Here is a 13,988-nt window from a genome sequence, read left to right as displayed (position 1 = left end):
TAAGGCTTTTGATAAGGTCCCGCATGGAAGATTGGTTAAGAAAGGAAGAGCCCATGGGATCCAGGGCAATTTTTCAAATTGGATCCAAAATTGGCTTAGTGGCAGGAGGCAGAGGGTGATGGTCGAGGGTTGCTTTTGCAAGTGGAAGCCTGTGACCAGTGGTGTACTGCAGGGATCGGTGCTGGGACCCTTGCTCTTTGTAGTGTACATTAGTGATTTAGACGTGAATATAGGAGGTATGAACAGTAAGGTTACAGATGACACAAAAATTGGTGGTGTCGTAAACAGTGAGGAGGAAAGCCTTAGATTACAGGACGATATAGATGGGCTGGTAAGATAGGTGGAGCAGTGGCAAATGGAGTTTAATCCTGAGAAGTGTGAGGTAATGCATTTTGGGAAGACTAACAAGGCAAGAGATATACAATGGGTGGTAGGACCCTAGGAGGTACAGAGGGTAAGAGGGACCTTGATGTACTTGTCCATAGATCACTGAAGGCAGCAGCACAGGTAGATAAGGTGGTTAGGAAGGCATATGGGATACTTGCCTTTATTAGCCAAGGCATAGAATATAAGAGCAGGGAGGCTATGATGGAACGGTATAAAACGCTAGTTAGGCCACAGCTCGAGAACTGTGTACAGTTCTGGTCACCACACTATTGAAAGAATGTGATTGCACTAGAGAGGGTGCAGAAGCGAGTCACCAGGATGTTGCCTGGGCTGGAGCATTTCAGCTATGAAGGGTGACTGGATAGACTAGGGTTGTTTTCCATAGAGCAGAGAAGGCGGAGGGGGGACCTGATTGAGATATACAAAATTATGAGGGGCATTGAAAGGTTAGACAGGAAGAAACTTTTTCCCTTAGTGGAGGGATCAATAACTGGGGGGCAGAGATTTGAGGTAAGGGGAAGGAGGTTTAGAGGGGATTTGAAGAAAAATATTTTCACCCAGGGTGGTTTGAATCTGGAACACACTACCTGAAGGGGTGGTAGAGGCAGGAACCCTCACAACATTTAAGAAGTATTTAGATGAGCACTTGAAATGCCATAGCATGCAAGGCTATGGGCCAAGTGCTGGAAAATGGGATTAGAATAGTTAGGTGCTTGATGGCCGGCATAGACATGATGGGCCGCCCTATAGAGGGGCTCACCCTCAACCCTACACACTGTCAGAGGAGTCATCTTTCAGATGAGATGTTAAATTGAGGCCCTCTCTACCCTCTCGGGAGGACATAAAAGATCCTACGGTATTATTCAACGAGCAGGGAAAGTCCGCCCCATGTCCTGACCAATATATGTCCTTCAACCAATATCACTAAAACAGATTATCTGCTCATTATCTCGTTGCTGGATGTGGGACCGTGCTGTGCGCAAATTGACAGTCGAGTTTCCTGCAACACAACAGTGACTACACTTCAAACATGTTTAACTGGCTGTTAAACACTTTGAAACGGCTTGAGGCTGTGAAAAGTGGTCTGGAAATGTCTTTCTTTTTCATTGTCCCTGTCCCGCTGCAGAAAGTCACATGTCCAATTTTATTTGATTGAAGAATCAGTATTTTTGAGCAGGGCATGGTCTTTTTCTGAGCGAGTGTGACAGATACAGTTGCTTCCACCAGTCTGGCTGGTGTGGTGGCTTGGGTCCTTTAATGGTGGTTTTATGCATCTAACATTTCGAACTATTTCCCAGTGACACCTATCATGCTCGTTCCTGCTAGCAATTTCAATCAATTGCTCCCTTTAAGCATTGATGAATAATTCACACATTTAAGAGGTGGATTTTACATGATCTCTGCTTGCAGTGATAAGGTATGGAACAAGCCTGCGCTGTTGAAGGGGCAGCTCCCAACTGATAAGGCTTCTCGCCACCAGTGCGATTTTGTGAAATCTGCTCGTTCATATTTAACTCTGAAACTTGTTATGTTGAGAAACTGTTTTTGCGAGCAGTTGTCAGGGAAGAACAGATTTTTATTCATTATCATCTGCTCTTTTCCAGTGACTGACATACAGTTCCTGCCTTTCTCTATTTTACGACTCAGCATCGCTTGCTGATCAACCGCATGTGTTAGGAATTCACCGGCTGATTGTCTTCCATTATTTTACTGGCTGGAAAATGGTGGGCAACATGCCTCTGATTTCCAGACACACATGGCTGGTGGCCAGCGCTGTGCAATGGGTTCTGGGCATTACTGGACTTGTAATCCTGAAACTCGCACCAATAATCCAGAGAGTGGGAGTTCATAATCCCACACTGGCAATCTGAGAATTTGAATTCAGGGTAAAATAAAATCTGGAAATAAAAAGCTGGTATCAGTAAAAGTGACCATGAAACTGTTGGATTGTCAAAAAAGTCCAACTGGTCCACTAATGTCCTTGAGGGAATAAAAGCAGTCGTTACCCAGTCTGGCCTATATGTGACTCCAGTCTCACACCAGCATGGCTGACTTTTGACACATCCCTAAGCATCCGAATCCTAAACAATCTTTATTTCTCTCTACCCCTACACTGTTTCCATGTTATCAGATTGTGTGTCTGACATCCAGTCCTGGATGATCCACAACTTCCTTTCATTAAACATTGGAAAGACCGAAACCATTGCCGTCAGCCTTACTGCAAACTTCATTCCCTAGCAACCCATGCCATCCTCCTCCCTGGCCACTGTCTCAGGTTGGATTTGACTGTTCGCAACCTCAGCACCCTGGTAAAACCTGAGCTAAGTTTCAAACCCCTTAACCTCACCATCACCAAGACCACCTACTTGCAACTCAGTAACAGTGCCCATTTCTGCCTCCTGGCAAGGCTCATCTGTCACTGAAACCCTCATCCATACCTTTGCTCACTTCCATATTCGACTGTTCCCACGTACTCCTGACCAACCTCCCATACTCCACCCTCCGCAAACTTCAGCTCATCCAAAACTCTACAGCCTGTATCCGATATTGCAAGAAGTGCCATTTACCCACCACTCCTGTCCTTGCTGACCTACAGTGGCTCCTGTTTCTCCAATGCTTTATATTTAAAATCCTTATCCATGTTTTCAAATCCATCCGTGGTCTCACTACCCCCCCCCTCCCCCATCTCTGTAACCTTCTCATCCCAAACTTCCCATTCCTCTTGTGTATGTCCCTTCACTCCATCATTGGTGGCCTTGACTTTAACCATCCACATCGCACATTCTAGAATTCCCTTCCTCAACTCCTCCACCTCCCTCCTCTTCTTAAAACTGACCTCTTTGGCGAGTCACAATTCATAATATCTTCTTTGGCTCAGTCTCTATTTTATTCTCTTTGAAGTGACTGGCATCGTATTTCTAGAGTGAAGATACTATATAGAGGTAAATTGCTGTTGTTGTGAAGCAAAGTTAACTATATTATACAAATACAGTTGGAACCTGGGAGTATCTCTGATACCATTTGCCTGTCCCAGATAAATACTAAATGGAAGCGATATATTGACTGTACCTCCTCCACATTGTACACTGCAGTCTCCCCAGCCAGTGTTTGTCCACAAGTAAAGAGGTTCCAGCTGTTTCTGCACCTTGTTTCTTCCTTCAATGGAGTTGTTCACCGAGATTGTGTATTCATAGTGGATGCCGTAACTTTGATCATGGAATAGCAGCACCTATTGTGTGAAACAAAAATCTGTTAGAATGCAAATTCCAGCAACCTCTTAACTCTCCATGAAATTACACTGTTAATTTAAGAGCTTTATTAATGATGTCATTATCAACACATCAGCTTTGAATCAGAGCAAAGCTCCCACAATTAATAAGTCTGGCATTTTTACACTGTTTGTCCTTAAATAATTAATCAGTGGTAACTTACGCTGCCTTGGAATTAAAATCATCTCAAAACAGCAAATCCACAGAGTGTGCATTAATGGATTTAACTACAAACTGCTGAAGTATATGAGGTTGGGTAACTGAAATGTTCACAGTGCAGTCATTGAGAAAATGTCATTCTCTCGACATTACCATTGATCTCTTGTCCACACATTGTTAAGTGTTCATCAAAAATGAAACATATGAGTGCGTTTTTGAATAAAGAATTTCAAGGATGTTGTGAAAGAAGCCATGTGAATTGTTTATTCTTTATTAGCAATTAACTGAATTTTATGTAGGTTAGATACTAACTATTTAGAGCTGTGAAAATGTGTTTGCTGATGTGGGAAATGGAAAAATGTTGGGGCATCCAGTGAAGCTGAAGGTGTCTCTATTTTCCTGGTTTTGCCATCATCATTTGCCGCAGCCAGCTCTCATCACTGTTTGGAAGTAAGGGAGGGTGGTAAAATTACAGAAACATTTACATTGGCAACAAGGAATCCAAACATTTTAAACTGCCGACATCATTTGTCTGACTGGGAGCATAGATCACATTTCTGGGATTTTCCACTTTCCTTTGTCAGGGGCTCAACTTGTACAAAATGTCGACACTAAGCAGGCAGGGATTCCCTTAAACCTGCAAATCCCATTCTCTAGGTTCACTCAGTGCCAAGTGCCGTACCGCAGACCAAAGGCAGGATTTTCCTTCCAGGGATGGGAAACGTAAGTCGAGACAGTTCCAGGTCCCGAACCCATCCCCGGCGTGTAACAGTCACCAGCCTCGACTTTCAGAGGGCGCCACCTTAATTGGCCTGGAAACGGCTTTTAGCTCAAGTGCGCACCCAATTTAAACAGACCATGGCAGTCATTACTGCTTTACATCAGCTTGAAAGATGTCTCAGGAAAACCAGAGGCCAGGAACCAGGGCAGAGCAGCCCCTTAATTTGCTGATGCGGACCAGGAGGTCCTCCTTGAGGCCGTGAGGGAGAGGGGGGAGGTCCTCTTCTTGGAGGGTGGCAGGAGGAGGCCACCCACACAGGCCAAGCAGGTCTGGATGGAGACAGCTGACACATTCAGCAGATGGAATGCAGTGCGTAGAAACTGGGTCCGGTGTAGGTAAGGGTTCAATGACCTGATTTACTCTGGCAAAATGAGTACAATGCTGAGCCCACAGGTCAGGCCTCTGGGTATTCACCCTCCAGCAGACACCAGCTGAGGAGCCTCAGGAATAATGCTGCTCCTCAACATGGGAGCAGCGTGTGCCCAGGGCATTTACTCACCCCTCTGAATGGCTCAGAGCCATAGTGCTGCTGAGAATCTGCCAGCACTGAAACATGCAACTTTTAAAGAATTGTAGCAGCAGACATTGTCATAGAGGCCAGTGGTGACTTATCACACTCTCTTTTCTCCTTGCAGGAGAAGTGGGCTCATAAAGCCCATGAGAGGACCCAGACCGATGGAGGGGTTCCCTATCTACATGAGAGCTGTAGGCATTACCAGAGTCATGGACAGTGAGAAAGTCAGGCATGGCGAAATGGGCATCTGTGGTGGAGATGGTGATTAGAAAGTGCAATGCATTCATTCAGTGTGTAATGCACTCCACCCTGTCTGACAGCATACTGAACACTGAGATGCATTGGGAAGCCACAGCTTCTGCTCTCCAAGGTAGTGCTCACAATCTCTTGTCTCTCCCACAGTTGCAGATGTCAATGCAAGGAGACGAACCCTCACCATCACCATCACCATCACCAGACCAAGCACAGTGACAGCAGAGCTCAGAAGCAGCACCTTACAAGCACACCCTCGACCAGCACAGATACAGTAACAACAGCGGGTCCTCGCATGCGGTTAGACAGGATGGCGCTGGGCGATGAGGAGATGCCAAAGGGAGAGGCAGCTGTAGGCAGTCCCTTTGGAGGATGGAGGTCAGACACAGCCCTGCTCAGGTCGGCACAGGCACAGGGACTCAGGAGTCACAGGAAAGACCAGTAGCAGCAGTGTTCCCACATATCGGAGTTCCCTGAGGCAGTGCATGCAACGGAGTGAGAATGGAGGAGTCCATTCAGCTCATGTGTACTACCATGGTTCAGGGCTTTGTGTGCCTGAGCTCCTCCATTGAAAGATTGGCCAACCTCATGGAGAGCCATATGCAGCAGCAATTGGGAGTGCAAGCAGGAACTGTGCACTGATATACACAAGATGCATGCCACATTATGTAGCATGGACTGATCAGTGGCGCTGATGGAGGACAAATGTGCATCTAGAGCACCAGCCAAGGGCTGAGGTTGTAACCTAGGTTTGTATTGGAGGGCACCACCTGACCAGTTCAGGCACTGGAATCGCATCTTCAGAAGCCCAATGGCCTACTTAATGTTTTTTCCTACTGAGCAGATGGCTTCAGTTGTAGCACCTCTATCTTGGGCTCTTGAAAAGGTAGCCATCGCTGCAAAGGGATATCCCTTGTCCCCTAGAATCCATCCAAAGGGTTTTTTGGGAGGGAGTGGGGGGGGGGGGGGGGGGAAGATCTGCAGCAGCCTGGACTGGCAGAGGATGAAGGAGTCATGACAGCTGCCAGGAAAGCGACGCACACATGGAGGAAGCTCTTCCTCTTAATAGGTCTGACTTGCTGCTCACTGGATGCCTTGATGGCCACATGGGTGCAATTGATGACCCTCTGCACCTTGGAGAACCCAGTGATAGTGGCGAAACCCACTGCCCTCTGTGCCTGTGAGGCCACAGCTGTCTGCAGTTGAATGTACTGTCTGGCTCTTGCAAACAAGGCATCATTGACCAGCGAGATGCAGTGGTGTGCAGCCGTTTACGAGATGCCATCAAGGTCCATAGCTGACCCTTGGAAGGAGCCAGAAGCAAAATTGTTCCAAGCCACAGTGACTTTGATGGCTACTGGCAGTGCATGGTGACCAGTGCTGCGAGCTGCAAGGACATTGGCGAGGAGGGCACAGATCTCTGTGACCATCTGCCTGGAGAGTTGCAGTCTCCTGTGGCACTGGCTCTCAATTAACTCAAGGTAGCTCCTTCTTCGCCAGTAGCTCCTATGCTGGGTATATGGCGTCCATGTCCTTCCTGTTGTTCATCCCTCTCCTATGCCCTCCTGATGCCCGGGGCTCTGCTCTTCTTGCACAGGGTGTTGCTTCTCATTGCCACTGAACCCAAAGTCTGAAAGTTGTACCCCCACAGCCAGCTACAGCATTCCTTGTACTCAGGTGGCCTGCAAATTGTGTTTGGCAGCCTTCTCCCCTCCTCTTATGCAGCTGCTATGCCAGGAGGGTGATGACACCCTACACTGCCGAGCACATTTTGACCACTCTCCCCACAACCTGTGCTAAGCTGATGGCACCTGTTTGCCAATGGCCGAGTCCCCCTCTATGCCCTTCACCTTTTTCATGGGGCCCAGCTAATTCCCTGGGGCAGCCATGACTGGCTCCCCACTGTGTGTCCACCTTCATTCACCTGGTTTGCCCCAGACTGCGCATGCAGCCACTGCGTCCCTGTCAAAATCAGAACATGCCCCTTACTGAGCCCTCAATGAGCTCTTTAACCATCTTAATTGGCATTGTTAATGAATTGGGCAGGAACTTGGGGCTGCCCTCTCTCTGCCCTGGTGAAAGCTGCTGGCACTGGGAATGGCATTAGGAAACGGCAGACTGACCGGAGCTTTTGTCCCCTGCCCGCCTCTGTTCCCGCCCCTGGCGGAACCCAAATATTCAGCCCCAGCACTCTGACTCAAATGTGGTGACACCTATCGTAGAATAAAGAGAGGGCATGAAATAATATTGGCAAGTAAAATCAAGGAGAACCCAAAGATGTTTTATCAATACACTAAGAGTAAGAGGATAATTAAGGAAAGAGTAGGTCCATAGAAGACCAAAAAGGTAACCTATGTGTGGAGGCGGAAGTTGTGGGGATGGTTCTTAATGAATACTTTTCTGTCTTCACAAAAGACGGGGACAATGCAGACATTGTAGTTAAGGAGGAGGAGTGTGAAGTATTGGATGTAATAAACATAGAGAGATTAAGTATTAAGGGGGTTAGCATCCTTGAAAGTTGATAAATCACCAGGGCCAGATCAAATGTACACTAGGCTGTTAAAAGAAGCAGGGGGGAAATAGCAGAAGGTATGACCATTATTTTCCAGTCCTCACTGGATACAGGTGTGGTGCCAGAGTATTGGAGAACTGCTAACGTTGTACCTCTGTTTAAAAAGGAAGTGAGGGACAGACCGAATAATTACAGGCCAGTCAGTCTAACCTCAGTAGTGGGCAAGGTATTGGAATCGGTTCTGAGAGACAGGATTAACTGTCACTTAGAAGGGCACAGATTAATCAAGGATAGTCAGCATGGATTAGTTAAGGGAAGGTCGTGTCTGACTAACTTGATTGAATATTTTGAGGAATTAACAGGGAGGATTGATGAGGGTAGTGCAGTTGATGTAGTCTACATGGACTTTAGCAAGGTTTTGACAAGGTCCTACATGGCAGACTGGTTAAAAAAATGAAAGCCCACGGGATCCTGGGGAATGTAACACGTTGGATACAGAATTGGCTCAGTGGCAGAAAACAAAGGATAATTGTCGATGGGTGTTTTTGCAACTGGAGCGCTGTTTTCAGTGGGTTCTGCAGGGCTCAGTACTGGGTCCCCTGCTTTTTGTGGTATATATTAACGATTTGGATGTAAATCTAGGGGGAATGATCAAGAAGTTTGCAGATGACACAAAAATTGGCGGCGTGGTTGACAGTGAAGATAATAGCTGTCGGCTGCAGGAAGATATTAATGGACTAGTCAGGTGGCAAATGGAATTCAACTCACAGAAGTGTGAGGTGATGCATTTGGGGAAGTCAAACAAGGCAAAGGAATACACAATAAATGAGAGGATGCTGAGAGGTGTAGAAGAAGTGAGGGACCTTAGAGTGTATGCCCACAGTTCCCTGAAGGTAGCAGGACAGATCAATAAACTGGTTAAGAAGGCATATGGAATCCTTTCCCTTATAAACCGAGAATAAAAGAGTAGGGAGGTTATGCTCGAACTATATAAAACATTAGTTAGGCCACAACTTGAGTAGTGTTTACAGTTCTGGTCAGCTCATTACAGAAAGGATTTAATTGCACTGGAGAGGGTACAGAGGAGATTTATGAGCATGTTGCCAAGACTGGAAAATTGTAGCTATGAGGAAAGATTGGATTGGCTGGGGTTGTTCTCCTTGGAACAGAGGAGGCTAAGGGGAGGTTTGATTGAAACGTTCAAAATTGTGAGGAGCCTGGATAGAGTGGATGGGAAGAACCTATTTACCTTAACAGAGAGGTCAGTGACTGGGGGCATAGATTTAAAGTGATTGGTAGAAGGATTAGAGGGGACATAAGGAAGAAGAAAATTCACCCAGAGGGCGGTAGGGGTCTGGAACTCACTGCCTGTAAGGGTGGTAGAGGCAGAAACCCTCATCTCATTTAAAAGGTGCCTAGATGTGCACCTGAAGTGCCGTAATCTGGGCTATGGACCAAATGTTGGAAAGTTGGATTAGGTTGGGTGGCTCTTTCTCTTTCGGCCTGCGCAGACACGATGGGCCAAGTGGCCTCTTTCTGTGCCGCAAACTTTCTATGATTCTACGAACAAGGGGCCTCCCTGGGAGTGGGGTGGGGAGATGGGGACGGTGGGGTCCAAGCAGCTTGCACTCAAACCTTTTAAAAATTCTGGCTAAGCCCCCTTAACAAGGGCTGAAAGAGCACGTGGCCAGGGTTGGGTGTGGGGTCAAAGCAACAGGCTCCTCCCAGTGGTAGCAGCTGCAGCATGAGACAGGCAGGGGCTGGTGAGAAAGGCATCAACCCTTCTATACTAATGGATTTGGGGGTTGAGGTTAGAGCGAACTGTAATGTAATGGTTATGCTATTAGACCAGTAACCCTGGAGGTCGAGGTTATAATCCAGAAAACATGGCATTAGCAGAATTTTAATTCCATTTTAAAAATCTTCAAATAATCTGGCATCAGTAAAAGTGACTCTGAAGCAGTCAGATCGTCAAAGAAACACAACTGTTCCACTCATGTCCTTTTGGGAAGGAAAGCTGCTGTCCTTATCTCATCTGGGCCTGTATGTGACTCTAGTCCCATACCAATGTGGCTGACTCCTAAGTGCCCTCTGAAATGGTCTGGCAATTGTACGAAACTGCAATTGCAATGTTTAAAGAAGGTAACAAGGGATGAGCAATAAATGCCCATGCCAACGACATCCACACCCAGAGAATTAATTTTTAAAAATCCAAGCCTGCAGATGATCATTAGTGGTACCTTCTATGCAACAACATGCCATAGGACTTGATTCAAAAAATGCTCAGTTGTCAACATTATTCGCCAGTTTTGCTTGTTTCCTGTGTTGGCATGTACATGTCACAGCTTTAATTGTTGGACATGAGTGCAGCTGGATGTAAGATCTAATCTCACTAGAATTGGACTCCTTTCCTGTGATGAAACAAATGACCTTTAAAACTGATGCTAGAATGCCAAGACGCAACATGCAAGTCAGAACCAATTATACAACTGTCATTCTTTATTCAAGTAAACATTAATGCAGTAATTGGCTTGGATTGTTTCCTTCAGATCAGGAAAACTCCATTCAGTATCTCCTGGAATTTTTACTTGAAAGTTGCACAATCAGACTCACACAACAGCCTTCCTGCCACGGCCAATTATAGATGAACTGATTTAATAAAGACAAATTCCATAATGACCGGTAGCTTCTTGAGAAAGTTCTCATTATTGCTCAGTGAACAATTTCCTGCAACACTTCAGCTAAATGGTAATCAAATGTCTAGTTCACATTTCACATCCTGCATTTTAATCTAGTTCGTGTATGTGAGGTTAAAGGCTGCGTGTGACAAATTAGGGATGAATTGATCCAGAGTGCAGTCTGGTAGCAGTGTTTTAACTAGTTACAATTCTCTGTGTCCCTGTAAGGCAGCAATGCCAGTACTGCAGTCCCATGACACTGCAATTGCCCAGCATGCTCTTGATAGCCCCCGTAACTTAAAACAGTGACATTTTTAAAATTTCATTCTCGGGATGGGGGCATCGCTGACAAAGCTGGCATTTACTGCCCATTATTATTTTCCCTTGAGAAAGTGGGGATCCTTTTCTTGAACCATTGCAGCTTGTGCGGACTATTTAAGATTGAAATTCCCAGCAACGCAGATAAGATCCGTGATTTTCCATTTTAAAAATGGCATTCTTGAAATAAATGATGGCAGCTCACCTCACGCTGGTCTCCTGGACACAAAGGCTTGAATTTGGATGACAGATTTGAAACTTAATATCACAGATCCATGGATAGAAAGTATTTTCAGATACTGTGAAATCAGATACAGCTACTGACCCTGCTTGACCGAGGAGACAGGTTCTATGTCAAATCAATTAGAAGCGCTCACCTTGTTATCATTATAAATGTAAACTGATCAATATTCTCCTAATTTCAAGGCCTAAGAAATTGCTACAGGCTAGATTTTCCTGTCCATTCATGGTCAACAGGTAGTAAATGTAGCCCATACTTCTATGCAGTGTACACAATAATACACTGGAGTGTTGGTTAAAGTATTGTTGTGAATGCTGGACTTTGTAGTATGGTTATGTTTTCAAAACTGTGATCTTTAATGCAATGTAAAATGAACATTCAGAGAAAACATGTGACCTCATTCAAATCAGTCCAGAGACAAGCCAGGGGTCTTGGTTACCGTGAGAAAAAGGAACACAGATCAAAGGTCCTTTTGAAAGCAGGGTGCAAGGTTGTAACATCTAAAGGACAATGTGTTTCGCTCTCCCAGACTCTCAGATTGTAAACAGGGAGCCGGAGGCTCTAAAGTACAGATTTGTGTCATAATTTTTAACATCTGGAAACAAAGGAAGGCCCAGATGTTTTTTCCCTCGTCAGACTTACGATCTGGAATATGGTAAAAGGCAAATGACTATTAACTTTTCAGCTGGATAAATTCGAGGCTTTCCTAGGTCTGAAGACTGAAAAGAAGAAGTGAAGACCAGCAGTCAGATGTGCGACCTAAATAAAGGGACAGAGGGGCCAGCGGCTGTTTCTGGAGAAACAGCTGTTCTCAAAGCAAAAAGCTTTGAAGATGTGAACCCGGTTTGAAGGCTTGAGGTTTGCGGAGGAGGAAAGAACAATGGGGTCACAAGAGCTTATCTTATTAACATAAGTCCAGTCGAATGTGCTCAGAAGAAATGAACGAAGAGGACTTTGGCTTTGAGAAGGACACTGGGAGATGCAATCCATTGCAGCTGGGAGGAGTTTGGACTTGTAACTGCAAGGATACATTTTCGCTGAGAACATTGTGTAACGTATAAATGTGGTGTGGGGTTTGCAGGTGCGTTAATAAGTTAATGGGAAATATCTTCCTCTGTAATTTAGTGTATTAGCTACCTACCAAGTACTGTTTAGTTAAATTGATATTTAGTTTAGTTGTTATCGTAGAAGTCTTAATATGTGAAATCTTTTTGTGTAATTCTTTAATAAATCTGGGAAATTCGTATATCTTGTTTTAAAGTTGGCGGTCTCTATTGAGGTTGTAATAGTATGTTTTAACCGCTTGTAAACCACTGTGCCGTAACAGACTGTGGATATATACAGTAAGTAGCAGCACCTTAAAAAATGAGAAGTGTAAAGTTTTTTAGATTAGATTAGATTAGAGATACAGCACTGAAACAGGCCCTTCGGCCCACCGAGTCTGTGCCGAACATCAACCACCCATTTATACTAATCCTACACTAATCCCATATTTCTACCAAACATCCCCACCTGTCCCTATATTCCCCTACCACCTACTTATACTAGTGACAATTTATAATGGCCAATTTACCTATCAACCTGCAAGTCTTTTGGCTTGTGGGAGGAAACCGGAGCACCCGGAGAAAACCCACGCAGACACAGGGAGAACTTGCAAACTCCACACAGGCAGTACCCGGAATCGAACCCGGGTCCCTGGAGTTGTGAGGCTGCGGTGCTAACCACTGCGCCACTGTGCCGCCCTTATTTCATGGCAGCAGTATTATTTGGAAGAGGATTTAAATTCAAATTTCCAACTGGTCGAAGTGTTGCCTGACACCAAGTTGATTTAAAAGTGATACAGCTGACATAGAAACAAGCTCAGGATTTGAGTAGAAATCTGGAACTCTCTCCCCCAAAAGGCTGTGGATGCTGGGTGTCAACTGGGAGACTGAGACTGTTAGGTAAGGGTATCAAAGTTTCTGAAGCAAAGGCAGGTAAATGGAGTTGAGGTACGAATCACCCAGAAATAATCTAGTTGAAAGGGAAAGCAGGCTCGAGGGGCTGAATGGCCTCCTCCTGTTCCCATGTTCCTTGCACAGTTACTATGTGACATCATCCTAAGGCCACTTGCACCTATGAACAAAATGAAGCAGAGGTGTGGTGTCAATTTGCAGACCCAACAAACCCATTATTGAAGATTTTCTCTTCATGGAGTATAGAATAACAGAAGGAGAGGCACCAGGGCTAAAAGGAAAAAGGGACAGGTTAGGAGAATGCTTTTATGCAGAGGTTTGTTTGGACATGGACTGCCCAACCAGACATAGTAGGGGAGCAGAATCCAGGATAACTTTCCAATGTGGAAAAGTATCTGAAAATGAACAAATAAATAATTGGGGAAAAATCTGGGGAATGTGGACCATTCTCTCAGAGATGAGAGAAACCAAGTGTGATGAGTCGAATGGCCTCCTTCTGAGCTGTAAAATTCTAAGATTCTATTCCTTCATGTCCCTGTGCTTTGATGGATATGTCACTGCAATGCAGCAGAGCATAAATTTTACTGGGTGAATATACTTATAACATTGTAAATTCATGGCGCACTGGATGATCAAACATAAGAACATTAGAACTAGGAGCAGGAGTCGGCAATTCAGCTCCTCGAGCCTGCTCCGCCATTCAATACGATCATGGTTGATCTCATCTTGGCCTCAACTTCACTTTCCTGCCCATTCTCCATAATGCTTTAACCCATTACCAAGTAAAAATCTGTCTATCTCCTCCTTAAATTTAGTCAATGTCCTGGCATCCACCGCACCCTGGGGTAGTTAATTCCACAGACTCACGACCCTTATAAAAATATATGAATAGGAAGCGAATAGAGGGATATGGGCCCCGGAA

The 13,988-nt window shown here is 45.2% G+C and overlaps 1 protein-coding gene across 1 annotated transcript in view; it reads right to left on the bottom strand.

Moving 5' to 3' along the window:
• Positions 1–13,988, bottom strand: part of adamts17 (ADAM metallopeptidase with thrombospondin type 1 motif, 17) — a 679,121-nt gene that overhangs the window by 105,418 nt on the left and 559,715 nt on the right. Inside the window, exon 18 of the mRNA XM_068017704.1 lies at positions 3,457–3,616. Coding sequence (XP_067873805.1) covers positions 3,457–3,616 — 160 coding nt within the window. The remainder of the gene's footprint in view (positions 1–3,456; positions 3,617–13,988) is intronic.

This window comes from Heterodontus francisci, chromosome 38 (genome assembly GCF_036365525.1).
Source record: "Heterodontus francisci isolate sHetFra1 chromosome 38, sHetFra1.hap1, whole genome shotgun sequence".
NCBI lineage: Eukaryota > Metazoa > Chordata > Chondrichthyes > Heterodontiformes > Heterodontidae > Heterodontus > Heterodontus francisci.
This window is presented reverse-complemented; position numbering and strand designations above follow the sequence as displayed.